Source organism: Carlito syrichta, unplaced genomic scaffold (genome assembly GCF_000164805.1).
Source record: "Carlito syrichta isolate Samal-C Ts95f unplaced genomic scaffold, Tarsius_syrichta-2.0.1 Scaffold308997, whole genome shotgun sequence".
NCBI classification, from domain to species: Eukaryota; Metazoa; Chordata; class Mammalia; order Primates; family Tarsiidae; genus Carlito; species Carlito syrichta.
The window spans coordinates 99650-118226 of record NW_007253093.1 but is presented as its reverse complement, the minus strand read 5'-3'; the positions used below and the strand labels follow the sequence as shown (position 1 = coordinate 118226).

At 35.7% G+C, this 18577-nt stretch overlaps 1 protein-coding gene across 1 annotated transcript in view; it reads left to right on the top strand.

The window, feature by feature from the left end:
• The window catches only part of DACH2 (dachshund family transcription factor 2), a 115510-nt gene that overhangs the window by 68518 nt on the left and 28415 nt on the right, over positions 1-18577 (top strand). The window contains exon 3 of the mRNA XM_008066527.2: positions 14655-14827. Coding sequence (XP_008064718.2) covers positions 14655-14827 — 173 coding nt within the window. The remainder of the gene's footprint in view (positions 1-14654; positions 14828-18577) is intronic.

The following is an 18577-nucleotide window of genomic DNA, read 5'->3' as shown; positions in this document are numbered from 1 at the left end:
CCACTCTATATGATGATACAATGGGTATGTGTGTGCACGCCCTGAGTCCAAGATACAGTAACAGGAATGAGAAGCACAGTGAAAAGTAGAATGAAATCAGATGGACAAGAATTTAAAAAGAAAAACAACAACAACAAAAAAACACAGAACAATGAAGACAGAAACCTAAGCAAAATCAATTCAATACACACACACACAGAAACATACACACACACACATACACACACCCCAAAAAACTGGAATAACAACAAAGTGAAACAAAACAAACAACAACACAAAACTAGAAAAACTAAACACACACACATGCCTAGCATAAAATGAATGGAGAAGAAAAAAAGAAAGACTGGAAAAACAAAACAAGACAAAGCAAAGGAATTCAGATTGAATTCTCACACATATATTGACACACACCTTAACCTAAAAAATGAAAAAAAGAGAAAAACAAAAGAGCAAAACCAAACCAACAACAATAAAAAAACAAAAACAGAAAGAAGAACGCTCAGTCATTCACACACACACATCAACAGAAAACAAAAAACAAAAGAAGAAAGAAAAAGAAAAAGAAAAGAAAAGAAAAAGGGTGGGGATGCAGCTCAAATCCTCACATGCACATTCATGCACAAAGGGAAAAGATTAAAAGACTAGCTGAATTAACAGACAAAAAATTTAAAAAAATTAAAAATTAACAAAAATAAAAAAAAAAAACGCCCTCTGTGGCAGGCTTTGTAATTGTTCTTCTTGTCTGCTCTGCTATCTCCTGCAGAACTTCCACCTCTTTCACTCTCTCCACAGTGTCCAGGGCAGGAGGAGGGGCAGTGGGGTTGAGTGGGGCTTCAATCCTTCCATCCCACTCTCTTATTTTCAAGAAGTTCCCCTCTGTTAGGGAAGTTCAAGAGTGTCTCTTCCCCAGGTATGTACTCACTACTCCCAGGGATGCCCCAGCCAGGACTATCCTGGAATGGAGTTCTCCTATTGTGACTAATATCCATGCTCCACCTGGATTTGTCCCTCTCAGTTGTGCTGCTGTGTGGGTGTGAAGTTCATAAGTTTGCTAGGGAAGAGTGGGTTGGGTCAGCCCCGGACTCACCATTGATCTCTTTGGAGTTCTTCTTCTTCCTTTTCTGGCCACACCGTTTGTCCTACAGCTCAATTAGGGTAGAAGGTGGGCGCCGAGACTCAGCACTCATTCAGTCCTTCTGAAGTTTGTGCTTTCAGGGTATTCCCTCTGGTTCAGGATCACCCCCTGAGTAGTTGATCTGCCAGTCACAGAGTTCCGGTCTGTTACTCCATGGTAAGTAAGTTGGAGCTCTTTCCTGCCCCATTTTCAAGATTTTGGCAGTGTGCCTCTTTCATCTTCTCTGGTGGGACTCTGCCTCTGGGCTCCCTCTGCAGCCCTTGCTGCCAGTGTCCAACCAGGTACTGAAGTGGTGAGGGAAAACCTGGAGCTGGGAGTCTCTCCTGGTGCAGTGGTGAGACAGAGCCTGTAGCTGGTTGTCTCTCCCTGCTGCTTCTTCACAGGAAACTTTTGTCCATCAAAAAAAAAATGGTGCTTGGCTTCTTTGACCTGGGAAGTGGTAGAGACCAAGCAGAGAAGCTGCAGCACCAGCTGCTTCACCAGGAGGGCCCTGGCCACTTGCTCACAAGCCTCCACTTAGTCAGTCTACCCCAATATCTTCTTCCAGAAAGGATTTTGTTGATTTAAAAAAAATGACACTCAGCTTCTGCACCCCAGGAATCACTAGGGTCCAAGCTGAGCAGCTGTAGCACCAGCTGCTGCACCAGGAGAGCCCTAGCCACTAGCTCCCTAGCCCTCACTCATTCAGCCACTCACATGCCCACTTACTCACCAACACATACACAAAATTTTCCATACACTCACTCACTCACACCAGGACTCCCATAGTTTGACTGGCTTGGCCGCCATCTTCCCAACACTTCCAGTGAAATTTTTCATATCAGTAGGTTAAAGAAGAAAAATTATATAATCCTAACAAGAGTTGCAGAAAAAGCATATGACAAAATACAATCCCCATGCATAATAAAAACTCTTAGAAAAATAGGAAGAGTGGGGAACTGCCTCAACTTGGTAAAGAACATCTACAAAAAATTACTGATAACCTCATACTTAAGGATAATAAACTGAATGCTTTTCCCCTAAGATCAGAGGCAAGGGTATTCCCCTCTCACCACTCCTATTAATCATTGTACTCGAGGTCCCAGCTAATTAAATATGAGAAGAAAAGGAAATAAAAGTTATACAGATTAAAAAAGAAGAAATTGTCTGTGTTCAAAGATGACTTGATTGTGTGAACATTCCAAAGAGTGTGGGTGGAACAAGATAGTTGCCTAGTAACAGATGGTGTACACCTCCCCCAGGAAGAAGATCCAAAAACAGGGAGCAAATTGCTATACTCAAAGCAAGTCTTAGAGGACCTCACTCCCAGTACTGGACAAAGAAGAGACCAACCTCACAGAAGGCAGAAAAATGTAATTAGAGAGCATGCTGACGTGGGCCCAGCTCCAGGTCTGAGAGGGAGCTTTCCAATGTGGAGAAGTGGTGAGTGAAGAAGCAAATGAAAAAACCATCAATCCCCCTTGCTGTGGTCAAGGGAAAGTCACTGCGACCCACCCATGCTGACACACTGTCCAAATCCTGGTGGAATCATTCAGGCCACTGACCTGCATCAATGTCCGCAACTGTGGGACAAAAAGGGAGGTGAAACCCTTCTGCTGAGGGACAGATATATACCAGCCCTTGCCACTGGTGCTCCCAGGCTATAAAGGGAGGGAAATTAAGTGTGTCCCCACCATGGGCCCAAAGATGCAATAAACACGAACAGGGAAGAGACAGGGCAGCCCTCGCTCTCTTCCATTCTGACTGATTAACTAGACTCTGAATGCTGACTACTGGCCTGTGGACTACCACTCTCTGCCCTTTGACAACACCAACTATCAGTGACTTAAAACAGGAAAACACCATTAAGCATGTTTCCTGCTATTGGACATGTAGACTCTGAGAATGCGGAAATAGGTGTTAATGGAGAGTACTCAGGGTGCCCAGTGCCCTCCCTGTCTGGGTCGCTTCCCCCAATCGTGGTCCTCCTGCTCTGGAACCCAGAGCCCTGGGGCACTGGCATCTGAACACAGCACAGGCTCCATCATCAGGCAGAATGACTGCTGGATCCACTAAGCAGGTCTTCTATCATCGTCTATAGGTATACAGCCTGAACTACAACACCTAAGAAGTGGAGAACAACAAAGCCTCAGAAATGTAAAGGCCAACAACAACAACAAAAAAGTTGGCAATATAGAAAAAAGCAGAGTGTTCTGCCACTCTCACATGATTGCAACAACCTCTAAGTAATGGATAATTTACAGAACAAAATGTCTATAATGACAAACATAGAATTCAGAATATGGATGGCATAGAAACTCATTGAGATCCAAGAGAAAGTGGACTACTCTCAAATCAAAGAGGCCACAAAAACTGTTCAAGAACTGAAAGCTGAAATAGGTGTTTTTAAAAAAACTACACTGAGCTCCTAGAAATTTGTTCCAAGAATATCCAAACACAGCTGCAAGCCGTAAAAACAAACTTGACCAAGCAGAGCAGAGAATTTCAGAGCTTGAAGACCAATCCTTGGAAGAAATCCATGCTGCTAAATAGAAAGAAGAAAGAATATCAAAGAATGAACAAAGCATTCAAGAGTTTAGGGAATTATGTAAAAAAAAAAACAACCCTAAATGTACGTCTAATTGGTATTACTGAAAGCAAAAAATGGGCGCACTGTAGAGACAGTAGTTGCAGGCATAATCAATGAAAACATTCCCCATCTGGCTAGAGATGTAACACACAGATAAAAGACATTGAAAGATACTATATGAGACACCATCACAAATGCACATCATTGTTATATTATCAAAGATTATTATGAAAGAAAAAATATTAAATGCAGCTAGAGAAAACAGTCAGAGCACCTTCCAAGGGAGACCCATTTAGAAAAACAGCAGATCTCTCAGCAGGAACCCTGCAAGCTGGAAGAGAGTTGAGGCTCATTTATAATATTCTTAAAGAAAATAAATGCCTGCGAAAATCTCTTACCCTGCCAAACTATACTACATAAATGAAGGTAAAATTAAGTCCTTCACAAACAAGCAAACACTAAGGGAATTCATCACTTCAAGACTGGCCTTACAAGAGATGCCAAAGGGAATTCTATTCACAAAAATAAAAGATATAGGCAGTACCCATCACAAAACCATAAGTAAACACATAGCTTACAGACTATATAAATTACCCACAAGACTGAGACCACTAAGCAACTCCTCAACAACACTGAGACAGGAATAAACCCTCACATATCTATAGTAACCTTGAACATTAACTGCATTAATGTCCCACTTAAATGACACAGAGTATCAAACTGGATTACAATACATGACCCATCCTTTTGCTGTTTCCAAGAGACACATCTCACTTCCAATGGCACCCACAGGCTCAGGGTTAACAGATGGACAGAGATCTACCATGCAAATGGTAAACAAACAAACAAACAAATCAGGGGTCGCTATGCTTATATCAGATAGAACAGACTTTAAGCTAATACAAGTAAAAAAGACAATGAAGGGCACTACATAATGATAAAAGGCTCACCCCATACCAAGAATGATCTATTTTAAATATACACTCACCCAACATAGAAGCTCTCTGATTTATAAAACAGCTGCTACTTAACCTGAGAGAGGACACAGGCAGCCACACCACAATAGTAGAAGGCAATAAGATCCACTAAAAGCTCTAGATAGGTAATTGAAACAGAAAACAAACAAAGAAATCCTGGACTTAAATTTGATGCTCAGTCAATTAGAGATAATAGACATATACAGAACACTTTACCCGACATCTACGAATATACCGTTTTTTCATCCATGCATGTATCTTAATCCAAGATTGACCATATACTTGGTTATAAATCCGCCTTGAATCAATTCCAAAAGATTGACATCATACCAAGCATCTTTTCTGACCACAGCAGAATAAAACTAGGAATCAACAGCAGGAGGAATCCTCAAAAACACTCACATTCTTAGAGATGAAACAGCTTGTTTCTGAATAGTTTTTGGGTAAACAATGAAATCAAGACAGGGATTTTTAAAATTTCAGAATAAACCGAAATTAAGACACAATATGCCAAAACGTCTGGAACACTGCCAAAACATCCAGAGAAGACAATTTATTGCACTGCAAGTCCACATCAGAAAACAGAAATGTCTCAAATTAACAATCGAACATCTCACCTAAGGGATCTAGAAAGGCAGGAACAAACAAAACCATAGCCAGCAGGAGAAAAATAATAATCAAAACAAGATCAGAGACAAATGCAATTGAGACCCCCCCAAAAAATATCATACAAAAGATCAAGTCAAGAAATTGGTTATTTGACCAGATCTACAGACCACTGGATCAATTAACAAAAAAGAGGAGAAAGAAAATCCAAATAAACACACTCAAAAATAAAAATGGCAATATCATAACTGTCCCAGAAGAAATAAAAAGAATCATCAGAGATTGCTATAAACATCTACATTCATGCAAATTAGAAAATCTAAAGGAAATGGATACATTCCTGGAGTAACACAACCTCCCAAGATTGGAACAGAAAAAAATTGAAACCTTGAACAGACCAATAATGAACTATGAAATTGAATCAGTAATAAAAAACTTATTCAACAAAAAAAGTCTAGAACTGGATGGGATGAACTATGAAATTGAATCAGTAATAAAAAACTTATTCAACAAAGAGTCCAGAACTGGATGGAATTAAATATGACATTGAATCAGTAATAAAAAACTTATTCAACAAAAAGAGTCCAGGACTGAATGGCTTCACAGCTGCATTCAGCCAGATGTACAAGGAAGAGCTGATACCAAAACCACTAAAATTATTTCATACCATTATAAAAAAGAAACTTTAGAACTCATTCTATGAAGCCAACATCCTCCTGATACCAAAAACTGGCAAAGACACAGCTAAGAAAGAAAACTACAGACCGATTTCCCTGATGAGCATAGATGCAAAAATTCTCAACAAATTTGTAGCAAACTGCATCCAGCAATACAGAAAAAAATAATAAGTTTAGATTTATTACCAGGGTGCAAATCCAGTTTAACATACACAAATCAATAAACGTAATTCATCACATAAACAGAAGTAAAAACAAGGGCCACATGGATTATTTCAATAGATGAAGAAAAAGCATTCAATACAATCCAACATGCTTTCATGATAAAACCCCTCAAATACCTATGCATCAAAGAAACATTTCCAAATAATCTATGCCATCTATGACAGACCCACAGCCAACATCATACTTACTGGGCAGAAGCTGGAAACATTCCCTTTAACAATGGGAAAAATACAAGGATGCCATCTCTCACCACTCCTAATCAATGTAGTACTGGAAGTTCTAGCCAGAACTATCAGGCAAGAGAAGAAATAAAAGACATTCAAATAGGTAAAGAGGAAGTTAAATGATATGATTATGATTATATGTCTAGAGAACCCTGAAGAATTCACCAAAAGATTCCTAGCATTTATATGTGATTTCAGTAAAGTCTCAGGATACAAAATCAACACTCAAAAATCAGTATTTCTATACACCAACAACGTTCAAGCTGATAATTAAATCAGGAATACAACTTTGTTTGCAATAGCCACACAAAAAATAAAATAAAATATCTCGGAATCTATCTAACTAAAGAGGTGAAATACCTCTATAACAAGAATGATAAAATACTACTGAAATAAATCAAAGATGATACAAAAATCTAGGAAAATGATCCATACTCATTGGTCAGAAGAATCAATATTGTCAAGATACCTACTACACAAAGTAATCTATGAATTCAAAGCAATTTCTATCAAATTGCCAGGATCAATTTTCACAGATTTAGGAAAAAACAATACTTAAATTGATATGGAAACAAAAAAGAGCCCAAATAGCCTAAGCAATCCTAGTCAAAAAGAGCAAAATTTGAGGCATCACATTGCCAAAGTTCAAGCTTTACTGCAAGGCAACAGTAACCAAAACAGCATGATAGTGGTACAAAAGTAGACATATCAACCAATGGAACAGAACTGAGAATCCAGAAATAAAACCACTGTCATACAACTATCTCATCTTAGACAAAACTGACAAAAAACAAACTCTGGGGCAAGGACACCCTATTTAGCAAATGGTGCTGGGAAAACTGGCTGAACATGTGCAGAAGAATGAAGCTGGGCCCCTTCCTCTCACCATACACAAAAATTAACTCAAGATGGATTAACAATTTAAACATAATACCTCAAACTTTAAAAATTCTAAAAGAAATCATAGGAAACATTTCTCTGGACATCAGCCTAGGTAATAAATTCATGTCCAAGACCTCAAAAGCAAAAAGAACAAAAGACACAATTGACAAGTGGGGCCTAATCACATTCAAGTACTTGTGCACAGCAAAAGAAACTATCTACTGAGTTAACAGACAACCCACAGAATGGAAGAAAATAATTGCAAACTATGCATCCAATAAAGGTCTAATATCTAGAATCTATAAAGAATTCAAACAATTCAACAGGAGAAAAACTAATAACCCCATTACAAAGTGGGCAAATGACATGAAGAGACACTTCTCAAAGGAAGATACAAGCAGCCAACAAACATATGAAAAAATATTCAACGTCATTGATAATCAGAAAAATGCAAATCAAAACCATAATGAGATACCATCTCACAAAAGTCAGGATGTTTTTTATTAAAAAGTCAGAAAGCAGCAGATGTTAGCAAGGATGTGGATGAAAGAAAACACTCATAAACTGCCTGTGAAAATGCAAGCAAGTTAAACTGTCAAAAGCAGTTTGGAGATTTCTTACAGCATTAAAAATTGACTTACCACTCAACTCAGCAATCTCACTACTGGGTATATATACAAAGGAGCACAGATCACTGTACCAAAAGCTACTCGCACACACATTTATTGCAACACTATCCACGATAGCAAAAACATGGAACCAACCTAGGTGTTCATCAGCAGTGAATGATGAATGGATGAGGAAAACGTGATGTATATATCATGGAATGCTATGCAGCCATAAAAAGGAACAAAATTGTTTTCTTTGCAGCTATGGCTAAAGACCATTATCCTGGGTGAATTATCGCAGAAACAGAAAACAATACCACACGTTCTCCCTAGTAAGTGGGAGCTAAACGCTGTATGCACACAGGCACAAGTATGAGAACAATGGCAACTGGGGCACTCTTAGAGAGGGAGGGAGGAGGGGCAAGGGCTAAAAACAACTCATTGGGTCCCATGTCCACCACTTGGGTAATGGGCTCAATAGAATCCCAAACCTTACCATCACACAATATTTATATGTAACATATTTACACAAGTACCTCCGAATTGAAATAGAAAAAAAATTCCCAAGGATTTTACAGAAAAGTTTCTTGGACTGAATAAGGGATTATAGCAAGGTTTCAGGATACAAAAATAATATAAAAAATTAATTGCTGTCTTATATACCAGCAATGAACAATTGCAATTTGAAACTAAAAACACAATATAAATTAACAACAACATTGAAATATAAGTAAAAGCCTAACAAACTATGTGTAAAATATGGAGAAGAAATACTACAAAACTCTGATGAAAGAAATAAAAGAATATCTAAATAAATGGAGACATATTCTATGGTAATGGATAGGAAGACTCAATATCAATAGGATGTCAGTTCTTCCTAACTTGACCTATAGGTTCAATGCAATCCCAACCAAACTCCAAGGAAGTTATTTTGTGAATATCGATAAACTGATACAACAATTATATGAAAAGCAAAGGACCCCAAACAGCTATCACAATGATGAAGAAAAACAAAGTTATGGACTGATACTACTGTACTTAATGATTTACTATAAAGCTACAGTCTGGCATTGGCAAAGAATAGACAGATTAATAGAACAGAATTGAGAGCCCGGAAATAGATCCAAATAAAGATAGTCAAGTAATATTCATGGGAAAGCAAGGGCAATTCAATGTAGAGATCAGTTTTTTCAACAAATCACAGTCAGTGAAACAATTGGGAATTCACATTGTAAAAAAAATAACAGACCATACATCCTTTGCAAAAAAAAAAAAACCCATTACAAAGTGGGCAAATGACATGAAGAGACACTTCTCAAAGGAAGATACAAGCGGCCAACAAACATATGATTAGGATCATGGACCTAAATTGCAAAACTCTGAATCTATTAGAAGACAAAATCAGAGAAAATCTAGGTGATCTTGGATTTGACAATGAGTTTTTAGACCCAATACCAAAAGCATGATCTTTAAAAAGAAACTAATGATTACACTTTATTAAACTTAAAAACTCTGCTGTGAAGTACCCTGTTAAGAGAATGAAAAGACAAGCCACAAATAACTCTTAAAACTCAAAAATAAACAACCCAATGTAAAAACGAGGAAAAGACTTCATCAAAAAAGATATACAGATGGCAAATCAGCAAATTAAAACATGCTCAACATCACATGTCATCATGGAATCGCAGATTAAAACAACAATGAGAAACCCTACACACCCTAGAGTCCAAAATTAACACCATCAATTGCTGACAAAAATTTGTAGTAACAAGAACTTTCAATTCACTGCTAGTGGGAATGCAAAATGGTATAGCCACTTCTTTCAAAGGTTAGCATTGTCTTCCCTATTTATTCAAACGAATTTAGAACTGTGTTTACACAAAAACCCACACACCAAAGTTTATAGCAACTTTATTCATAATTGCTAAGAAGTAAAAGCCTCCGGGTATCCTTCAATAGGTGAATGAATAAACAAACTGTGGTACATATGTACATGGAAAAGTAATTAGCAATTAGTACAAATGACCTATCAAAGCTTAAAAGACTTGAGTGAACCTAAAGTACAAATTGCTAAGTGATAAAAGCCAGTCTGAAAAGACTAAATAGTGCATGATTCCAACTGGATGGCATTCAGGAAAATGCAAATCTGTAGGGATAGTGTAAAGATCAGTGGTTGTCAAGGGTTAAGAGGGAGGGAAGGATGAATAAGCAGAGCACAGAGGATTTTGATCATAGTAAAACTATTGTTTGATACTATATTGGTGGATACATAATATTATTCACTTATAAGAACCCATAAGACATGTACAACACAAAAAGTGAACTCTACAGTAAGCTACAGATAGTTAATAGCAATAAATCAATATTAACTTGTCAATTATAGCATCTTATTAATGCAAGATATTAATAAGAGGGGCAACTGTGTGCTGACAGAGTGGAGGTATAAGGACAATTCTCTGTCATTTCTTCGCATTTTTTCTGTGAAATTAAAACTGCTCTAAAACTAGCCTATTAACGTTAAAAAAGGAAGGAGACTTTTACCATAGGCAAACAAATTGTATTAGAAAGGCAGATGCCAGAGGGAGGCATCAACATGAATGAAAGGTAAGGTGAATTAAGACTGTAAAGAGTTGTAAATAGCCCAGTAGGGGTAGAATACAGTATGCACAGGGGAATATAATGAAATTCCAAAACTAGAAAGGTAATTTCAGATGACATCAAAAGTGTGTGTATTATTCCAGAATCAGTAAGTACTCACTGAAAGTCTTAGAATTGGAATGGAAAGGCAAATGAAATGCCGCAGGAAGAGCAATCAGGAAGATTGGGTATTGGTATGAGGGCATTGATGCCTGGCTGTCACTGTAGAAATGGCAAAATATTACAGAGGTCAGCATGACTTGGAAATCAAATCAATGTGAGATTTAGAGGGATAATTAGAGGATTACTAAAGTTTGTACCCTTTATTACTAGGAGGAGGTTGTGCCATGCACTTATGTAAAAATTACAGGAAGTGCTAGAATATCAAGGTATGTTAGGAATGATGCTGATGGTAACTTGAATGATGTCCTTGAGGTTGATAATAATTACATGACCCAGTTTGGGTGATTTTTAAAAAAGAATTTGTCTTCATTACTGTACAATTCAAAGTCCACATGCATATCTGGCATGTAAATGAGCCAGATTGCTGGAGGATTGTGTGCTATTGATGGCTTTTAATTTAATGTTTTCAACTTTGGGGAAAGGTTAACTTACACAATTCAGGATTGACTTTCCATATGCTTCACGTGTGGAACTCATGGGGAATCACTGTTAAACTAACCTGTAATGTAAATATTAGTTTATAGTATAGGGCATTATAGTCAACTGGCAGTTAGTTATTACAGCTCGTGATCTGAAACTGTGACTTCTAAGTCCTTCATGGTCATTTGAAATGTTTAATGAATTACATTTTAAAACTGCCATGGGCTGTTAAATTATTTTTGTAGTTTACATTTAGTTTGCATGTCAATTGAACTTTAAGTAGGTGTATTTCTTGACATGACCAGATGGTGTCTGGGTGATGCTGAAAGTCTTTGGAGAATGAGGAAAGATGTTTACACTGTTTAAAAAAGTATAAATTGAACAAAGTCTTATTTAAGCATTTAAATGGTAGAGGGATGCGCTGATGGCTACATTATACCTATAGTCTGATCAATTTGTGACTAAAGCACTGTGTACACAAAGAAGGACTTAAATCTATACATATTATGGGTTTGTGGTAAATGAGAGACTTATGTAGAAACCCATTTAAGTCACTGATGGTTATTATGTTGAGCATAATGTGAAGGCTTAAGGGGAGAGATATATACTGATTAATTTAATATATGCTATCAAACATCTCCTTATTATAACATAAGTTATAAGTGATATGATGAATAAAGTATAAAATGCATATGCACCTAGGCAATTTTGAAAGGCTAATGGAAAACAAACTTCTAGTTTAAAAGGAGTAGTTTCCACATATAAATGAGACCATGTGATATTTGTTTTTCTATGCCTGGCTTATTTCACTTAGCATATTGTTCCCCAGAATGATAAGTATTTGAGGTGATGGACATGTCAATTAACTTGATTTAACTATGCCACATTGTATGCATTGTAATCATAACATCACTTTGTACTCCATAAGATGTTAATTCATAATAAAATTTTTAAAATAAGAAAATAAAAATAAGTAAAAGGAGTGGGGAAGGCCATTTTGAATTCAATGTTATAAGCCTTTCATTGAGGCTTCTCTAGTAAATTTATAATCCCAGGACAAATGTTTTATACCTAGTAAGTTTGGTTTGGTAGGTTACTCCTAAAAGGGATGTAGAGATTGTCAACCATAACTAATAGGGGGAAAGTTAAAAATATTATATTGATATTCTCTGGGATATGGGGTTATAGGGAATACATAGCATGTTCTCTTTTCTGAGTTTCATGCAGAATTTAATTTTCTAGATTAGTTTTTATCCTTTTGTAATACTGATAACAGTACATTTTGTGACTATCTTCATCAGAAACACTAGGGACTTATGTGTTCTTTATTTAGAAATTCCTTTAATGGAAATGATCACTTTTGTGTTATATGAGATGAGACCTGTCCCATCTGGAAGTATATTTCATTTCCTTTTGCTGCCTTTGCCCTTTCTTGTTAACAGCTTTAAATCAGCTACCATAGTAGAAATCAGTAGATGGGCCTCAAATAAATTAATACAACTTCTGTCTTCTAACCTTCATTAAAATTGAACTTTATTGAAATTAAAAAATACTCTGGGAAACACACTTTTATGAGAATGAAAAGACAAACCAGAGTGGGGGAAAATCTTTGTCCTAAAAAATATGCATTTTAATGTAATATCACTGCTGTTGTTTTGAGGAATGAGATTTAGAAAACCTCTGAGCACACTTCCTATAGATTCACTGATTTTTTTTTCTATTGTGATATGGGAAACAACAAAAAGTGAAGGGATGGCAAAGAGATAAAAGAGTTGTTATTATGTGTGTAAGACCAACACAACAAATATTGCCCATCATAGAATTTCTGTAGTCTGTATAATTTAGAAAAATTATAGGCAAGGTTATTTTAGGACATCTATTAAAGATTACAGGTTTCTGGGCTTCTTCCCAAAATAGAGCAAGATTACTACAGAGTCGGTTGTTTGAAATATATTGTAAAGTGCTACAGTTTACTTACAGTCATGTTAGCATTCATAAGGTTAGGCTAACTTTTCCTAGCATCTGCTCTAAGGCCTTGCCTCTCACAAATGCCAACCTGGTAAGGGGTAAGTAGACAATTATTTTAATGTTATCTTTTACATGATGACATATCTCTGGCTACCACAAGTTGGACATGAATAATAATTGAGCAATATTCTTTTTTATTTTTATTTTTTGATTTGGAATCTCTACTCTGTTGCCCAGGCTGGAGTGCAGTGTCATGCTCCCGTTCATCTCAGTCTCAACCTGCTGGACTCCGGTGATTCTTCTGCCTCAGCCTTCCAAGTAGCTGGAACTACAGGCATGCACTACCATGCCCGGCTAATTTTTGATTTATTGTAGAGACGAGATCTCACCAAGTTACCTGGGTGGGTCTTGAACCCGCGGGCTCAGACGATCCACTTGTCTTGGCCTCCCAAAGTGCTGGGATTACAGACTGAGCCACCGAATCCGGTCGAGCAATATTCTCTAAGAGATTTCAAATGTATGAAAATTATTTCAATGTACACTAAAAAAAATGGAATTCTTGATACTACTAAAAAATATTGTTGTTTGTTATTAAATGGTAAAACAGATGGATATTTTGATAGCAATGTTATTATTTATTGACAAACACTTCAAATTAAAGTTGTAAACATTCATTTTAGAGATTTATATTGAAAGAGGTATAACATATTCCAAGTCCTCTTTTATTCTCAGTAGTTCTGAAGCTTAGAGAATTTACATCCTGCTTTACCAAGACTTCTATTAAGTCTTTTAAAGAAAGTGTTAATCTGGAAACTATCAACACATCAATAGATTATCATTAGGATGTTTTTAAAAACAAGGGTTATAGTGATTTAAAAGAAAGCTGCTTCTTATTTGTTACAATGATATTTGTCTTAAAGATTTTTGTTTGTTTTTATAGGCAAAAAGATTTAAAAGAAAGTTACTTCTTATTTGTTAGATGCAATGACATTTGGCTTAAAGATTTTTGTTTGTTTTTAATGGGTAAAAAGATTTCATCTTATAAATATTTTGAAAGTGGTGGGGTGCGGTAGCTCACTCCTATGATCTCAACACTTTGGGAGGTGGAGGTGAGAGGATTGTCTGAGTCTAGGGATTCAAGACCAGCCTGGCGAACCTGGCAAGACTTCATATCTATAGTAAATCAAAACAATTAGCTGGGAATGGAGGCGCATGTGTATCACTGCCCTCTAGCCTTGGTGACAGAGTAAGACTCCTACTCAAAAATATATATATATATAAAATATATAAATAAAATATATATTTTGAAAGTAAAAGCAAAAACAAAACATCTTTATAATTAAAAGTGTGGATATAGGAAGATTTTAAAAATTATTAGTCAGTGTAAAATACTAGAAATATTATTAAGGGCCTTAAGAGATACTAGGCTATAATAATATTTGAAATTTTTAAAAAGAGTCAAGAGATAAAATTTAGGTACCATTTAACAAACTATTTCATAGCATCATAATGTAACAAGTTTAACATACACTGTCTCTTTTAGGGCTGGATCTGCCATTTATGATGATGCCTCATCCCCTACTTCCAGTTAGCTTACCTCCTGCATCAGTTGCCATGGCAATGAATCAAATGAATCATCTCAATACTATTGCCAACATGGCTGCTGCAGCTCAGATTCACAGTCCACTCTCCAGAGCTGGTACTTCTGTTATAAAGGTAAGAATCATGATTTAGAAGAAGACAAAGGTACTAACTACATGCACATTTTGATACAATATTAGCAATTCCGTTAGATCTGCAGTAATAGCACACAGTTCATTGATTCAGTTGGTTAGCATACAATATTGATTAATTTAATTTCTGACTAGGCCTGCCAGGTTTGTTGTTGCTGTTGTTTGTTTTTATTCCATGGCCTCATCTCATTTTTAATTCTAGCTTTCTGTCTTGCAGTTTATGTGTATAGTGTATAGGAGACACAAGCAGACCAATGATAGAGTAAAAGAGTACACAAAAACCACTCCCATTGCTGGGGTGAAGCAAAGTAAAAATGGTGCATCATTTTGGAGTTTGAGAAGCAGTTGTGAGGTTTGATATACCATATAGGACTTGGGTTTCAATTCTGTCATTTCCCACATGGTCTGGCAGTTGGAATTCCTGTTTTTCACCCAATTCTCATTTTCCACATAGCTGAATGACCTTGGATATGACATTCAGCCTACTGAACGTGTTTTCTCAACTGTAAAATAAAGGTCATAGTGAACAATCTATCCAACTTATTTAATTGACTGTCTGGAGATAACTTGAATAAAATATGTATTAAAACCTGTAAAATATTAAACAAATATTTATAATAATTTGTTATGTTTATCGTATTAGAATACCTATGTTTTCAAAAGATTATGACCATTGAGTAATGAAACACAAAGAATACACAGTTTCCTCAATTTCCTGTTAGTTTGACACATGGTCTTTTTGACTTCTTCCCAAGTATCATATGAACTAGGCTTGTGAGTATTTTTTTCTTTTTGTGAGGTGGTATGTGGGTATATAGAACCCTAAGGTTATAGTTCATCATAGCAACCCATTTATTTGTTCCCTTATTCCTTAATTTATTCAACAAATATGTTATATATATATATGTCAGTGTCAGTGTATTGGGCAATATGGGAAATTGATTTTTAAAAAGGCATGATCTCTGACTTCTAGGAGCTTACAAACTTAAGTGTGAGAGAAACTAGTACCTGTTTAACATGTACTAAAAGACAGACTGTGATGATAACATAAGAAAACCACTGAGTGTTACAGAAATTTAGAGAAAGTAGAGGTCATACCTAACTTAGAGAAGAGAGGTGGCAGGGATGAATTTGATCTGAGCTTTGCAGTATTGATATGATTGTAATAGATTGACATGAAGGCAAGAGAAGTGAAGGCAGAGGAAATGTGCCATTTTGGACATTTAAAAAACATTTAAATTAGCTTCTAGTTTGGGAGTCTTTTAAAACATCGAAGAAATTTAAAATGTAATCTTTGTAGGAAGTGAAAATAAAAAATAATCACTTTTAAAAAATGTGGAACACTTTACAAATTTGTGTGTCATCCTTGTGCAGGGGCCATGCTAATCTTCTCTGTGTCGTTCCTGTTTTAGTATATGTGCTACATATGTAAAGTGAAATTATGCTTCCTGCCAAGGTTGTGGCTGATAATGAGTCATTCGTAGCTAGTCAGAGCCCTGTTGTTTGAACATTTGATCAAGTGTAAACTGGGAATTAGAGTTGTCTTTGAGAATAAAATTACCAATGAAAGATGGAATAAGTTTCCTGTTATTTTGAAATTGGATGACCACTAAGAAAATATGAGTTTACATACAAATTGTGAAATTCTATATAAAAACAAAGCCAGATGTGATGATGTGTGTCTGTAGTCCTATCTACTTAGGAAGCTGAGGCAGAGAGGACCGCTTGAACTCAGGAGTTCAAGGTTAGCCTGGGCAACATATTGAGACGTCTCTAAAACAAACAAGCAAAAACTCTTCAAAATTATAGTACTATCATGCTTTGAAATGATAGAAGAATACTCTTAAAAGTAGCGTGGTTTTTGGTTAGTTTTCATAAGGACCAGACTGAATTAACTACATTTTGATTTAATATTTGGGATTTTGGATTGCTTTGTGAAGAATTTGATTCAAAAGGCACTTGGGACTGGGGCTCATGACTGCCATTGGCTATTAGTGATTATTTTGTTGGTAGAAATGGGAAGGATAATTATATTCTTCTTAATCCAAATATTATTTTATTGTCAACTTAATAAAGCAATAGAAGTACCACTTTGTTTATTGCTTATTGGTCTACTCACGTGCAACGTTTTAAAAAGGAAAGGTGGAGTTGTCACAAACATACAAGTGTTACACTGTGTTTTAAATGTTGACATTAGATAAAATGCTTATTTATACACTGCCAAATAAAAATAATCCATTTTATACTGAAGAGAAATTGGATCCACATTCATATAGTTATTTTGGCTAATGTAACTTGAGAGAGATATATTTAATTTAAATGTCTTTTGATGAATTTTCTCTAAAAATTTGTCAGACATGCATTTCCATTGGAGAATGATAGGAAAATGAAGGAAGAAAATTAAAAAGAGTTTCTTTCAGTGAATAGTGAGAAGGTTTTAATAAAGTTGTCAACTTTTGTTTGTTTTGCAAAAATGCTATGTGTAATAGCAGCAATATTAGCTATAAAATAATAATTCACAGGAAATACCATAATAATCCTCTAAGTAATTGAAAAATGAGTGTTTATACGTTAAAATTTCACTCTCTTTTTAGTGAACAATTATCACTATACCAGCCATATGATAATCAGTTATAAGGATATAAATTTCACGCCTGTGATTATATTTTAACAGAATCTTTCAGTGTGCTTCTTTGAGAAGCACAGTTTCAAAGTTTAATTTATTAGATGCAGGCATTGGACAAACGTATGTATTAAGAATATATCATATAATATTACATGGGATAAATAGGAATTTTTCAAGCAAGAACATATTTGCCTAATTTACATATGCCATTTTAAAATTATTATTATTAATTTGTATGGATTTAAGGTGTACAAGTGTAATTTTGTTACATGCATAGACTGTATAGTGGTAAAATTAGGGTTTTTAGGGTATTCATTACTCCAATAATGTATATTGTACCCATTAAGTAATCTCTCACTATCCATCCCCCTCCTACCTTCCCACCCTTTCAAGTCTGCAGTATCTGTCATTCCACATTCTATGTCCATAAGTACACATTATTTAGCTCCCACTTATAAGTAAGAATGTGGTATTTGTCTGGTTGTTTCTGAGTTGCTTCACTTAAGATAATGACCTCCAGTTCCATCCATGATACTAAAAAAGACATGATTTCATTCCTTTTGTGACTGAATGGTATTCCATTGTGCATATATATACACCACCTTTTCTCTAACCAATCATCCGCTGCTGGTAGGCACTTAGGTCTATTCCATATCTTTGCTATTGTGAACAGTGCTGCAGAAAACATATGAGTGAAGATAATGTTTTTTTTAATGATTTAATGTTTTTATATGCTTTTATAATGATTTCTTTGGGTAGATGCCCAGTAGTGGAATTACTGGATCAAATAAGCTATTTTTAGCTCTTTGAAAATATCTATAGTTTTCTTAGAGGTTATACTAATGTACATTCCCACCAACAGTGTATAATAATTCCCTTTTCTCCACACCCTTTACCAAATTAGTTTTTTTTTTGTCCTTTTAATACTAGTTATTCTGACTAGTATAAGATGATATCTCATTGTGGTCTTAATTTGCATTTCTCTAATGATTAGTGGTGTTGAGTATTTTTTCATATGCCTATTGGCCATTTGTGTCATTTACCCACTATGTAATAGGATTATTGGGGATTTTGAGCTTCTTTTAAATTTTGGATATTAATCCTCTG